This window comes from Protobothrops mucrosquamatus, unplaced genomic scaffold (genome assembly GCF_001527695.2).
Source record: "Protobothrops mucrosquamatus isolate PMUCROS unplaced genomic scaffold, P.Mucros_1.0 scaffold154, whole genome shotgun sequence".
Lineage (NCBI taxonomy): Eukaryota > Metazoa > Chordata > Lepidosauria > Squamata > Viperidae > Protobothrops > Protobothrops mucrosquamatus.
In genome coordinates, this window is record NW_015386518.1 from 292,931 (window position 1) to 307,535 (window position 14,605).

Consider the following 14,605-nt stretch of genomic DNA (forward strand, 5'->3'; position numbering starts at 1 on the left):
TCTCTATTTTCCGGCCTCAAAACAACGAGCAGAGCAGCATATAAACTCAACAAATCAATTTTGAAAACCAAAATCAATAAATCCGGGCCTCTCTTCCCACACCGTGGCAGCGGTTCCTGTCCATCAGCTACCACTTTTGACCTGGAGGGAGGGGAGGAATTAACTTTGCTCATTTTATTTATTCACCCATTTATTAAATGGATAGTTTCTCTCCCCCCCCATCTCTCTGATACAGAGATAAAATTAATTTAATGAGTGGATCAATAAAGGAGCACAATTAAACTTAAAATTCTCAGCCAGCTTGGGTGGAAACTTGGGTCTCCGGAGAAGGAGAGGAGGCTTCACCAGTTGAACTTCGGCCTGCCTGCCCTGGTGTGCTCATCATTCCCCCCTCCCGTTTTTGAAGCTTCAATTCCACAGATCAGCGTTCTTTTTTTTTTTGAGGGGGGGGGAAAAAGCATTTTGCAGCCCCGGCTGGATTCGAACAATCCTCTTTTGAAGGGAGACTGCTGATGGAAGTTTTTGGATGGCTGCCTGCAGCCGGGCCCGTCCGTTGGTCCGCGGCTTGCAGAATGCCTTTTCTGATTGTGCTGCTGCGTGGTGCGTGTTGTGTGTGTGTAGCCAGGCGTGGCCCGCTTTGTCCTCCCTCGCCACGGGCCACATCCTGAACCCTCTCAGCCGCTCCCGAAGGCTGAGCGCACATTGATGCCCGCATTGTTCCCTGGCACCGTCTCGGCAGAGAGCGGAAATCCAGTTCTGCGTGCCCCACCCCCACCCCCGGATCCCAGCCAACCCAGAAGGATCGTCTTCCCAGCTACTGGGATCGGGAGGTAGACTGCTCCCCGGAGTGGAAGCTCCACGGGTCTTCTCCCTTTCCGTTTGGGGTGCTCTTTGAACCCCCCTGGCAGTGCCATGTTGTGCCTGGCAAAATGGGGAAGGGGTGGGGTGGGCCATCAATATTCCCTTTATTTCTTTCGGTTATTATTTTCACAAATCACTCAGACGTATCCAATTCGCCTTCCTCTTCCCAGTTTTCCCTGTAACAACAAGCCTGTGAGGTGAGCTGGCACCCAGTCGGCTTTTATGACTAAAGCGGAGCTAGAACTCCCTTCCTCCCGAGGATTGGAGGAAGGACGCCAAGTGGGCTTTCGTGTCTAAGGCGGGACTAGAACTCCCCGTCTCCTGGGGATTGGCCCAAAGTCAATCAGCCAACTTTCTGCCTAAGGCAGGACTAGAACTCCCAGCCTCCTGGTGATTGATTGGCAGAAAAGCACCAAGCCGGCTTTCCTGCCTAAGGCGGGACTAGAACTCCCAGTCTCCCACTTACTACCCTGGTGGCTTCACCATTAGCTCAAACCAGCCCTTTAAAAGACAAAAACTGCCTTTTATACTCAGAGCTGCAGAAAGAGAAGGGGGGGGGGGAATGGATATTTCCACAAATGCCTAAATTGGTCCTTTTTTTCCAGCTGGGCTCTTCAGTTGCGCCACTCGGCCAGCGGCACACACACACACACACAAACGCACACACACAAACACACGTTTCCCCGAAAAAATCTGGAGCCGAGATGACTGTGCTGGATGTTAACGAGATGAGTCATCCGACAGGCATGGCGGAGTTGTTCGAAGTCCAGCTTTGAGCCAGGAAAGATGATGATGATGTTTGTTCCGTGACCGACAGCGGGGTAAAATTCCCATTCGGAGGATTGGACCGGGCTGGCTTTAAATCTCATTGCTGGTAGTCCTCGACTTACGACTATCCGTTTAATGGCCTTTTCAAGCTGCGATTCCGCTGAAAAAAGGAGACATTTCCCCCACGTGCCCAGCTCCTGAGCATACGCAGAGGGCATAACATCCCCTCCCTCTCTCCCTGTTGAATAACCGTCAAGAGCCCTGAAAGGGTGCCCATGCTTTTCCCAGCTTTTTCCACTGTATCTTTCCCGTAATATTGCTGTCTGCTGTGTGCTGCCCTCTGGTGGTTCTCATGGGTCACTGCAGGGCAAGGGCGGGTCTGCTGGTGTCTCCAAAGCCCTTTGTCGCCCTCTGCTGGTCAGAATGCAGAACTTGGCCTCTGCTTCCTCCCACTCATTTTTTGCAAAAACTTTTTAGCATAAAAAAAAAAGCTGGCTGGGGAATTCTGGGAGTTGAAGTCCACCCGTCCTTAAACTGATATGGACAGAGCCATGTTTTTTTTTTATTTATTTTTTTTAACGTTATTTAGAGACCTGACGGATAGTTTTAGCTGGTCTTGAAATTAGATTCCCTGATTTTTGCGCACCGGGTAAAGAAAAAAGCGGGACTTTGTTAAATTCTGCCCCTGTTTTTCCTTAAGGCGAATCTCAAGACTGTGGGATTCGAAGTGGAGCGAAAATGCATTCGTTAACCTGTGGAACTCCCTGCCACAAGATGTGACGGAGGGGGCGCGCGCGCGCAAGCTAAATTGTTTTTATCTATTTTACTCTATTTAACACAGAAGTGGGGGATGTTGCAAGTCCAGGACGACCTATAGTCTGTTGCAGAGAGGCAGTGGGCCTCGTCCGTCCTTCTTGAGGACTGGAAGCTTGTTTGAGGAGAAAGATTTTGCAAAGAGGACCCTGAGTTTTGCGGCTTCGACTTTTATTCCAGTGTTATTCACAGTTTGACAACTTCCTTAATTTCTGAGATACCTCCCCCCCCAGCCTCCCCTGAATTTCTCCTTCCCCACAGGGGGTGTTATATCCCTTTGATTCAGGGGCCATCTTTCTTTTCCGCCTCATATTCCTTCCTCTTGGAGAAGTGCTGGGCCATTTCACTCATCAGATTCCAATATTCGTCAAAACTGATCTTCTTGTCGCCATCCGCATCCAGCCTTTTGAACTCTTCGTCGGCCAGCTTCTTCTCCTTGGCGCCCTTGAAGGTAGAAAGCAGAGGAAAACCGATCAGGCGGATGAGGAAAACTGATCTCCATCCACTTCAGAGACACGGTGGGGAGGGGTATAACTCTGTCTTTAATTTGGAGTGGGGTCCTTAGCCCCCCTCTCTCTGTCTGCCTGGCGGCCCCCATCATCCTCAATGGATAACCGGTTCCCTGATGGGAGTCGGAGTCCTTAGAAACGAGCAGAGCGTCATGCTTTTGCTTCCCCCCCCCTTGATGCTCAGCCCACCAGCCCTTTGAGGTAGACCAGGTCAAAAAACAGGAAGAGAGTCTAAGAACGCTACTTATAGACAGGGCAGTGTTTCTCAACCTTGGCCATTTTAAGATGGCAGGGGGGGACTTCAACTCCCAGAATTCCTTATAGCTTTGTTGGCTGGGGAATTCTGGGAGTTGAAGTCCCCCCCCCTTCCCCATCGCGTCTTAAAGTGGCTAAGCTTGAGAAATATTGACATAGGTTAATCCTGAAATCCTGCCTGAAATTCTCTTCTGTTTGAGCCCAATTTCAAACAGGACCCGAGTTCAGGAGTCGTCCCGCTCACATTCAGCATGTGGTTCAGTTTATTTCTGAGCATCTCTCTGAATTCGTTCTGGTTGATCCCTTGCTCTTTATTGTTCCAGAAACTTTTGTGGCAGTGTTTGTTGTAACACTCTACCACAGTTTCGATAGCCCGCTCGAGATCAGTCGTCACCGTCGGGCTCTCCTTGGCTCCTGGGGAAAAAAAAAAGGGTTGATCAACTGTTGGTCCCCTTTCCACTCCTGCGTCCTGCGTGGCGTGAATTAAATCAAGAGCTTTCTCAATTATGCATTTAAATTAGGCTTTGGGACACAGAGACTCCTCAGAAAACAGAAATAAAAAGAAAAGCCCTAGATGAAGAAAGGGAAAAACGAAACGAAAAGATAAAAAAGGAAATGCAGGAAGAGAAAGACAAATAAAATAAAATAAAATAAAATAAAATAAAATAAAATAAAATAAAATAAAATAAAATAAAATAAAAGCAGGAAAGTAGGAACAACAAAATAGACCCAAGAAAAAGAGAAACAGAAAGAAAGAAAACGCTTTGGGAGAATATGCGACGGGCAGGCTAAATGTTTGATAAATCAACACATAATACAGTATATATACAGCTCACCACAGTTTCATGTGCTTTAACTACAGCTCACGGCCCTCTCTAGTTTCCTTCCTGAGGACTAGCAGCTTGGATTAAACCCAACCAGCTCGGCGAATATTTTTTTTTTTAATTTAATTTAATTTTTTTGGTCATTACAATCCACCTAGGTTTGCAGCCCCTTGAATGTTTTGCAAAAAGGTATAAAGAACACCGGCTCTGCTCTGTCTCTCTCCAGAAAATCTTTTTCAGCGCCGTTGTAACTTCGAAGGCTTGTAAGTGGGGGGGACTGGCTGTATTCTGCCTGATCGCACCATCAGCCAGATGTTCAAGACGGATTTGGCCATCGTGTCCTTCCCAAGGACCCCTGTTAGGCAGATGTGGTTGTGTTAGGACGTGAAAGGCCTTGACACAGGACAGCTGGGACAAGTCACATTCCTTTGAGCGACGGGGAGGGTGTCCAATAATCTCTCTCTCTCTTTTTTTCTTTTTTTTTGCTTTTAAGGTGGCATCTGCCCACCCACTTACCTTTCAGTGCCCCCATTGTGGCTGGCATTCCTTACCTTCCATGCTGGCTTGTGTGGTTGGGCTCTCCCGCGGCTTTCCTGGCCTGTCCTGCCTGCCTGCCTGCCTGTCCGACTTGCCTCTGTTTATCAAGCTGGTCTGTCCGAGGTTCAATAACTCTTATCCAAAAGTTATGCCCGGCCTCCAGATGACGAGGCCAGGAGGGCCTTCCTTTTAAAGGGAAAAGTTCCTCCTCTCTCCCTCTTTCTTCCACACACCCCCCCCCGCCTTCTTTGGGGTGTTCCTCTGGCTAATCCCACCCACCCACGATTGCCAAATCGCCCCCCTGGCTTGGCCCAGGCTGGGCACTGCTGTGCCCGGCACTATGGTGGCACAAAGCATAGCAGAGAGGGTTCCCCCCCCCCCCGGTCTCCAGTGGGGACAGTCAAGGCCCAGGCTGGAGAAGCAAAAAAAAAAAGGGGGGGGAAGGGGTGACATATTTCAATCAGGATCTGGAGGGTGGGCACGGCGCTATCGTTCTGCAAACAGCGCCCTCGGCAGCTGCTCCGGATTCATCCTGAGAACAACATTGTTCTAACTAATTCAGAACTCGCCAGCGGCAGCACCTTAAAAGCTGGTTAATCATTTATCAATCAGAATCAATCCGAACAGAGCTGGAAGGGACCTTGGAGGTCTTCTAGTCCAGCCCCCTGCTCAAGCAGGAAACCCTATCCTATTTCTGTCCAATCTCTTCTTAAAAACCTCCAAGGATGGAGCACCCACAACTTCTGGAGGCAAGCAGTTCCACTGGTTAACTGTTCTCGTGACCAGGAAATCTCTCCTTAATTCTAGTTAAGTTTGCTCAAGGTTAGGTTTTTCTCTGGAAACCCCGTTGTAAACGCCGTTCAGGAAATTCCTCCTTTTATGCCAGGTTGCTTCTCTCCTTGATTAACTCCCATCCGTGGCTTCTTCTCCTGCCTTCAGGGGCTTTGGGAAATAGGTTGACCCCCCCTCTTCTTTGGGGCAGCCCCTCAAATATTGGAAGGCTGCTATCATGTCCCCCCTCGTCCTTCTTTTCATTAAAACAGACGTACCCAAATCCTGCCACCGTTCTTCAGTATGTTATAGTCTCCAGGCCTTTAATCATCCTAGTTGCTCTTCTCTGCCCTTTTTCCAAAGCCTCAACATCTTTTTTGTAATGTGGTGACACAAACTGGATCTTTTGGGATCCTGAGTTTGTCTTATGGGGTGTCGGGTGTTCCTGCCAGCTTTGTGTCCTCTGCAAATTTGATGAGTTCCCCTTTTATTCCCTCATCTAAGTCACTGATGAAGATGTTGAAGAGTAGCCTTGTGGTACCCCACGGCTTACCTCCCTCCATGTAGACTCCATGCAGGGGGTTGGACTAGATGACCTCCGAGGTCCCTTCAAACTTTATTATTATTATTATTATTATTATTATTATTATTATTATTATTATTATTATTATTATTATTATTATTATTACTATTATTACTATTATTACTATTATTACTATTATTACTATTAACCATTAAGGACAACTTGTTGAGTACGGTTTGTCAGGCTTTTTAAAGCTGCCCAGGTTGAAAAACTCTGATATCGCTAGAGGCAGATTTTTTCCCCCTTCTTTGTGAGGTTATTTTAGAGACCTGACGGACTTAAATCAGATTTCCTGATTTCTGGTACGCCCTGTAAAGAAAACGGCTTTTGTAAATTCTGCCCCTATTTTTCCTTAGGATGAAACTCAAACTGTGGAGATTTGAAGCAGAACAGAAGGAAGATGCATTCGTTGGCTTCCGGAACTCCCTGCCACAAGATGTGAGTGGGGGCCACAAGGTAAACAATTTTTTAAATCTATTTTACTAAAAATAAAAAAAATCCTCTGCTTAACGTAGAAGCAGGGGATGCTGTAAGCCGAGGACGACCTGTATTTTGTTTCAGAGAGGCCGTTGGCTTCGTTCTGGCCTCAATGAGGACCAGAAGCTTTTTTGAGGGGAAAGAGTTTACAAAGAAACGAGAGACAGTCCTGGGTTTTGAGGCGCCAACCTTTATTCCAGTGTTATTCACAGTTTGACAACTCCCTTAATTTCTGAGGACCCCCCCTCCCCTGCCCCAGAGTTCCCCTGCCCCACATTCTTAAGGTTAGCCGGACCAAAATGCAGGGAACTAGGGGTCAGCAATGGGGTCAAGGGGCTTTTGGGGTCATTACGGTGGATTATTTCCCTTTGATTCCACGGCTGTCTTTATTTTTTGAATTTCTCATTCTCTTCCTGCTGTCGGATCAGGCAGGAGATGGGGCTGGCGATGCCCCCGATCAAGTTCCAATATTCGTCAAAGTTGATCTCCCCGTCCTGATTCTCATCCAGGTCGCAGATCAGTTTGTCGGCCGCCTGCCTGTTCTTGGTGTCCTGGAGGGTAGGAAGTGGAGGAAAGAGGATCAGGCGGATGAGGAAAACTGGTTTCCACCCAGTTCAGAGGCGCGGTGGGGAGGGGAATAACTCCGTCTTTAATTTGGAGTGAGGAACAGAACAGAACAGAACAGAATAAAATAGAATATTGAGTGGAATCTATTTAATACTATAGAATAGAATATTAGGAATAGAATGGAAGGGAATAGAAGAGAAAGAATAGAATAGAATAGAGAGTTGGAAGGAACCTCAGAGGTCATCTAGTCCAACCCCCTATTCACTGTTAGGAAGTTTCTTCTTAGCCTTCTCTCTGTCTGGCCTGGGGTCCCCATCATCCTGAATGGATAACCGTCTCCCTAATGGGAGTCGGAGTCCCTAGAAACGGGGAGAGCGTCATGCTTTCGCATTTCTTTTTCCTTGGCGCTCAGTCCACCAGCCCTTCGAGGTAGACCAGGTCAGAACCAGGAAGGATCCCAAGCATGCTAATTTGATGACACAGGGCAGTGTTTTCTCAGCCTCAGAAACTTTAAGATGGATGGACTTCAACTCCCAGAAGTCCCCAGCCTGCTTTGCTTATCGCTTTGCTGGCCGGGGAATTCTGGGAGTTGAAGTCCAGCCATCTTAAAAGTTGAGAAACACGGACAGAGGTGTGACGACTTTAATGTTGCGGGTTATGATCACAAAATCCTGAAATCCCATCGGAAATCCCCCTCCATTTGAGCCCAAATTCGGACGGGACCCGAGTTCAGGAGCCGCCCTGCTCACCGTCAGCATGTGGTTCAGTTCGTGGCTAAGCATCTTCCTGAAGTCGGATTTGCTGATCCCTCGCCGTCTGCGGCAACAACATCCTTTCCCGGAGTATTTGTTGTAGTTTTTCACCAGGGTCTGGATAGCCCACTCCAGCTCCGAAGAGTCTCCTGTCACCGTCATGCTGCCTTTGGCTCCTGGGGAAAAAAAAAAATCAAAAATAGGTTTGATCACCCGTTGGTACCCTTTCCGCTTTGTGAAATGAACCAGTTAAGACCTTCCTCAACGTTGCCGAATTTAAATGGAAAATTAAATCTCTGCCTGTAAACAAACAAACAAACAAACAAAAACCACACCACAGTTTCTTGCCTATTTGATGTGGATTCGAGTCACGCTTCTGACCGAGCTTGCAATTCTGGTCTGTCTGGAGTTTTTGTGTTATTCGTCATTCGGCGTGTTGTGGCTTTCCCCGGGGTTGCGTGGTTGGTTTTTTTTTTTTGCAAAAACTGATTAGAGCTTGGCGTGCTTCTGGTTTTTTGATTATTATTATTATTTTTTTGCCAGCAAATCTTTTTAAGATGGAAAAGGAATCCAGCAGATTCAAGCCAACATTGTGCTGGCTCAACACGACTGTGCGGTCTGTTACAGGCAAGTCCTCCACTTACGGCTACAATAGGCCCCCCCCCAAATTTCCATGGCTGAGTGACGGTCAAGTGAGATTTGCCCCGTTTTACGGCCTTTCTCGCCACTGTTCTTAAGTGAACCACTGCAGTTGTTAAATTAGCAACACGGTTGTTAAGTGGCTCCCCCATTGTCAGAGGGTCGCAAAAGGGGATGATGTGACCCCGGGACGCTGCAACCGTCGTAAATGTGAGTCAGTTGGCAAGTGTCTGAATTTTGATCACGTGGGGGGATGCTGCAGTGGTTGTAAGTATGAAAAACGGTCCTAGGTCCCTTTTTAAGGTGTCGTTGTAACTTTGAACAGTCACTAAAAGAATTGACGTAAATTGAGGACTATTTTGTTGTTGTTGTTGTTATCGTTCTTTGCACAGTCAGCCAGATGTTTAGATTGGATTTAGCCTTTTTTGTCCGCTTATTCATTGGGTCTGAGAAAGTGGGGGGGGGGGGGTTTGGGCGCCTCCCAAGAATTCATCCCCGAAGGAGGAGGAACCGGATAACGTGGGAAGGGGACACACACACACACACACACACACATACACACACCCCGCTTGCGATAAGGGAGTTGCCAACTGCCTTGCGTAACTCCAGTCAAGCTAGTTTCTCTAGCTTCCTCCCAGATGGACTATTTCGAGTTAGGGCCTGCAATAAAAAAAAAAATGGGCGTTTGGGTCCCTAGGCATTTCCCAGAGTGGAGCTGCCTCGGTTTCCCCTGTCTGTGAAATGGGTACATCGGTTTCTTCAATTTTGATTCCCAGAATCCCCCAGTCAGCCTGCTTTAAAAGGGGTGGACTTCAACCCCCAGAATCCCCCAGTCTCTTAAAGTGGTCAAGTTTGAGAAAACTGGTTTAGCCGGCTGGGATGGTTGCAAATGGCGACCGCGTGACTACGACGGTCATAAGTGCGAGGACCAGCCCTTAGTGACTTTTTTTCAGGGATTTAACTTTGAATGGCCACTATACGTCGTAAGTGGAGGACTAGCTGTCCAGAAGCTTTGAGATTCGTAGAATCGTCCCTGCTGTTTATCGAGATACTTAAAATGATCCTTTAAATAATGAAATTGATCCTTTGCCATTTAGTTGTACGAAAAAAACCTATTTTTCCCCCCTTTTTCTTCTTCTTCCACACAGACGTTGCCATGGAGAGTTTGGGGTAAGCGAGCCATTAAAGCAACTCTTGAAAAATCAATGTTTTTGTTCCCGACAGAGAGAGAGAGAAAAAAACATTGTTTCCTGCCATGGATTTTTAGAAAGTTTGGTGTTTCTTTTCCAATTTGGCCTATTTATTTTGACTCCTTTCCAGCCAGTCTTTGTTTCAAAAAATCCCCAATTAGTTTCCCCGCAGCTCAAACTTCACAGCAAGGAGCAAAAAACACACAAAAAAGGGAGAGATTTAAATCAGAACGGTTCTCTAGGGAGATCTGAGCTCTCTTTAAAGAAAGAAAAAATATTCCACTTTTGGATCTTTTCCAGCAGGGAAAGCTCAGGCAGTAAAATACAGGTAAGTCCCCAACTTACAACAATTCATTTAGTGACCGTTCCAAGTTACAACGGCACTGAAAAAAGTGACATATGTACGACCGTTATGTCATCCCCGGGATAAAAATCCAGAACTTTTGCAACTGACTCACATTTATGACGATCACAGGCAAGCAAAGTCAACGGGGGAAGCCTGTAACAACCGTGTTACTAATTTAACGACTGCAGCGGTTCGCTTAAGAACGGTGGAGAGAAAGGTCGTAAAATGGGGGCAAAGCTCACTTAACAACTGCCTCGCTTAGCGATGGAAATTTGGGGCTCGGTTATGGTCATAACTCGAGGACCACCTGTATGAATTCCAGTCATTTCTGTAAAATAAACAGTTTTCGGTTCCTCCCAGCTCCAATTTTAGCATTTCCCAATTCGAGACGGGCGGCTTGAGCAATCGGGGCGTCTCCCCAGTTTTTAATTCTTCCCCCCACCCCGTCTTTTAATTTTCAGGTTGTGATTGTTTTACTGCTCCTTTGTTTGTTTTTAATATCCCTGTTGGGGGGGGGGGTGAGGGTTAGGGTTTGTCATTATTTATTTATTTATTTATTTATTTATTTATTTATTTATTGCAAAGTTGATTTTCAGCCCGTTTTTAAGGGGATTTTTGCTGTTTTCAAAGCGAGCGGAGTGCGATGGATGAATTATAAAGAGGGGGAAAAATAGCAAGAGAGCAAACCCATTCATAAATCAGGGGAGGGGTGGGGTGAAAAGGCATGCCCCGTGGCTGAATGGCGGGCCCGAGTTCAAATTAGTCTTAAGCCTCTATGGACGCCAGGGATGGATGGATAGAGAGACAGACAGAGAGAGATGATAGACAGGATGGATAGATGGATGGAGATTGAGATAGAGAGATAGAGATAGAGAGACAGAGAGGCAGGCAAGTAGATAGATAGATTAGATAGATAGATAGATAGATAGATAGATAGATAGATAGATAGATAGATAGATAGATAGATAGATAGATAGATAGATGATACAGATGATATATATAGATATATATATATAGAGAGAGAGAGAGGGAGAGAGAGAGAGAGAGAGATTTGCCCCATGTAATAATTCGAATTAGCAACAGGAATTGCTCATGTTTGCCCTGGTTCCTGTCAACAGGAAACCCTTCCTTTCGGTAGAGCTTAATCGTGCCTGTGGAACTCATGGCCACAAGGTGGGGAAGGGCCCAGCTCTCTTTGGCTTTGCTGCGAGGTCCCAAAGTGGATTTTACTGCTCTTAAATACTACAATGACTATCATCCTTGCCTCGGGAGTAGCCCCACCACAACTCTGAAAGTGACAGTGCCGCAGGAAGGCGAGGAGAGCAGGTTTACGCGGCCGAGGCTGAGCAACCTGGTGGAGCCTCCCTATTCAGGAGAAGTCTACCTTGGAGCGCTGTTTGCTAGGGAAAGCCCTGGGGGAGTGCCTCCCCTCCCCTCCCCGGCCATTTTCAAGAAAGCTGTGGCTTAAATGACTCGATAAGGGTGGGTCCTCGACTTAGCGACCAGGATTTCCGCTGCTAAGCAAGGCGTTTTCGTTTTTGTTTTAAAGTGAGTCCCGTCCGATTGAATGGCCTTTTTTTGCCCAATCATGAAACGATCCATTGTGCTGGATCGGCGAATCACGCGGCCGTTAAGCAACTTTGAACGGTCACTAAACAGCGCGTCTTAAACTGAGGACTCCCTGCAATCATTTTTTGGAAACTGATTTCGGATTATCGATAAATTTGGCTCCAAATCTTCCTTGCCTGATTTTTTTAAACCCAAGCTGAAAATCAGCACCCTTCAGGGAATGTCAAATTAACAATCCCTCTTTCCTTATTATTATTATTATTATTATTATTATTATTATTATTATTATTATTATTATTATTATTATTATTATTATTATTATTATTTTAAGGGAAGATTACACCCAGGACGTGAGATTTTTGTATAATTGCTACTGGACGCAGCTTCTGAAATAAAACAGCCTGGGAAGCCACTTGCAAATTAAACGCAACATTATTCCAATATCTCCCCATCCCGGAAACTTGGGACTACAATTCCCAGAAGTCCCAAATCTCTAGAGGTGGTTGCTGTATCTGGAGGGCGCCAGGTTGCAGAAAGTTTGCCCGAAGCAGTCAAAAACTGTGATTTTTTTTCCTCCCCCCCCCTTTCTCTCCTCTTAAACTCCAGACTGGGTGTTAGCAAAACTTTTGACAAGTTTCAACTTGACCTGTCGTATTTCAACCGCCTCCGAAGTTGGGAGGAATCGGATCGAGGGCTCCAGGCCGGCTGGGGAAGGAGGAAGGGGTGCCACAATTTCCCCCTATCTTGCAAAGAACAAGGCAGGTTCACAAGACCCCCCCCTCAAACCCAGGTCAAACCGAGGCGCAGCATGCTTCCCCTCCCAAACCATCTCCAAATCCAAAGAGGAAAATCTAATTCTCTGCCCGTCGAGAAAAAACTGGCATCCCCCCTATCTTGGTGCCCAACTGCCTAACCCGGGTCTTGGGTGTCGTGGGAATCTGTGCCAGAGCTTGGACGACACGCAGCCTGCCTTCTTCAGAGTTGCTTTAGGCCACAGCCCCCCCCCAAAACACCCACCCCCCATTCCTCTTTTCCCCAAGTCTCCCTTTCCACTTTGTTCTTCTGAACGGGTCCGGTTGTGTGAATGGATCAATAAGTCGATCGATCGATTGATGCACAGGCGGACCAGATCTCTTCAAACGGAAGGGGGCCATCTGAAAATGCTGGGCTGCTTTTAGCAAACTTGAAACCTCTTAAGGGACCCCCTGCCCACCCACCCACCCACCCACAACGCCGCCATTGTGTGTGGCAGCCCCCCTTGCATTCCTTACCCTGCATGATGGCTTGTCTGGCTGGGCTCCGGCGGCTTTCCTGTCCTGTCCTGCCTGCCTGCCCGTCCGACTCGCCTCTGTTTATCAAGCTGGTCTATTTGAGAGAGAGACAGTAACTCCCATCCAAAGTTACGCCCGGCCCCTGGATCACGAGACCAGGACAGGCTTCCTTTAAAAAAAAACAAAACCCTCCTCTCTCCCTCTTTTTTCCACCTCCCCCCTCCTGCCCTCTTTGGGGTGTTCCTCTGAGTAATCCCCCCCCTGGATCCCACGTGGCATGATTGCCAAATTGCCCCAGGGCTTGGCACCGCCATGCCAGGCCCTCGGATGGCACCAGGCAGGGCAGAGAGGGTGTCCCCCTGGTCTCCAGGAGGGGATAGTCAAGGCCCAGGCTGGAGAGGGCCAAAGGGTGCTTGCCCTTTTTTGGGGGGGGAATCTCTGAGGGAGGGGTGGGGTGGCATATTTCGGTCAGGATCTGGAGGGTTGGCCTGTCGCTGTCATTCTCCAAGACGCGCCCTTGACAGCTGCTCTGAGGCATTCTGGAGCATGAGATTGTTCTCGTTAATCCAGACTTAGTAAGCGGCTGCACCTTATAGCAGCTGTTGGTTAATCAGTTCAAGAAAGAGAGGCCTCTTCATTTAAAACTTATGTTTGGCTTCCTTCGTTCCGTTTTTAACTGGGATACAATGCACACGTCTGTCTGTCTATCATCTCTCTCTCCCTTATTTATCATCAATTTATCTATCTATCTATCTATCTATCTATCTATCTATCTATCTATCTATCTATCTATCTATCTATCTATCTATCTAATCAAATAAGAGATAGATATCATCTATCTATCTATCTATCTATCTATCTATCTATCTATCTATCTATCTATCTATCTATCTATCTATCTATCTATCTATCTATCTATCTATATCTATCTCTGTGTCTGTCTATATTATCTATCCTCTATATCTATCTGTCTATTCATCCCTCCATTTCTCTATCAAACTATCATCTATCACTTATTTATCATCTCTGGGTTTGTATCTATCTATCTATCTATCTATCTATCTATATCTATCTATCTATCTATCTATCTATCTATCTATCTATCTATCTATCTATCTATCTATCTATCTATCATCTATCTATCTATCTATCTATCTATCTATCTATCTATCTAATCTATCCATCTAATCAAAAGTCAGATTGCTCCAAAGCACAAACCCCCAAAATTCAGAAATGCACTAAAAAAAATTGGCCAGAGATATTAAAGATACCAAGCCCATTTATTTATAGGCAAATAGTCCTCAATTTACTGGCGCTAGACGAATTAATTCCCTTTCAGTCTCTTTTTACGACCATTTCCCCTTTTAGAAAGAGGGGGCTCTTCAAAGCAGCCAAGCCAACGGGCTAAATTTGCAGCCTGTTTTAACCTTAAAAGAGAGCAGTTCTATCTCGGCTGCAATTATTGGGAACACCCACCAGGTGGCAGCAAAGAGGCTGAACACATCACCCCTTTGCTGCCCTCTAGAGCTCAGCTGGATTTGGATACCCCATAAATAATCTTGAACGCATCTGACTGTAAAAATGTGAGCGGTGAATTTAAAATCGATGGCCTTTTTTATTATTTTTTTGGAAAAAAATAACTCGATTCAGGGCTCCGTTGGTCCGTTTCTCAGCATGGGAATTGAAAATGTGGCTTTTATTGATTTATTTTGCCTATCGACCCGCCTTAGTAGACAACACACACCTTTCAGTCTTGATGGGACAGGTGTCGCATTCTTTCTGGGAAGTTTTTGGTGTTTTAATCGGAGGGATTTGCGGTGGTTTATGCGGACGCTGCATTTTTATGAGCCGAGCGAGGCGCGGCTGGCAGCCA

General features: G+C 46.5%; 2 protein-coding genes across 2 annotated transcripts; both read right to left on the bottom strand.

Annotated features, from left to right (window-relative positions):
• Window positions 1-2,596: 2,596 nt before the first annotated feature.
• Window positions 2,597-4,682, bottom strand: LOC107285218 (protein S100-A16). The gene is made up of 3 exons (XM_015813389.1): window positions 4,582-4,682; window positions 3,451-3,620; window positions 2,597-2,886 (listed from the first exon to the last, which is right to left on the bottom strand). Exons 1-3 carry the CDS (start codon window positions 4,586-4,588, stop codon window positions 2,725-2,727), a joined length of 339 nt encoding a protein of 112 aa, XP_015668875.1. The 5' UTR covers window positions 4,589-4,682; the 3' UTR covers window positions 2,597-2,724.
• Window positions 4,683-6,646: 1,964 nt separating this feature from the next.
• LOC107285217 (protein S100-A16) lies at window positions 6,647-12,870 on the bottom strand. The gene is made up of 3 exons (XM_015813388.1): window positions 12,733-12,870; window positions 7,715-7,893; window positions 6,647-6,949 (listed from the first exon to the last, which is right to left on the bottom strand). The coding sequence occupies exons 1-3, from the start codon at window positions 12,737-12,739 to the stop codon at window positions 6,785-6,787; spliced, it is 351 nt and encodes a 116-aa protein (XP_015668874.1). The 5' UTR covers window positions 12,740-12,870; the 3' UTR covers window positions 6,647-6,784.
• Window positions 12,871-14,605: the final 1,735 nt, after the last annotated feature.

Coding starts and splice junctions, on each gene's coding strand:
- LOC107285218 (XM_015813389.1), bottom strand. Junction 2,887..3,450: donor AACTGAACCACATGCTGAAT/GTGAGCGGGACG, acceptor TCTACCTTCAAG/GGCGCCAAGGAGAAGAAGCT.
- LOC107285217 (XM_015813388.1), bottom strand. Junction 6,950..7,714: donor AACTGAACCACATGCTGACG/GTGAGCAGGGCG, acceptor CCTACCCTCCAG/GACACCAAGAACAGGCAGGC.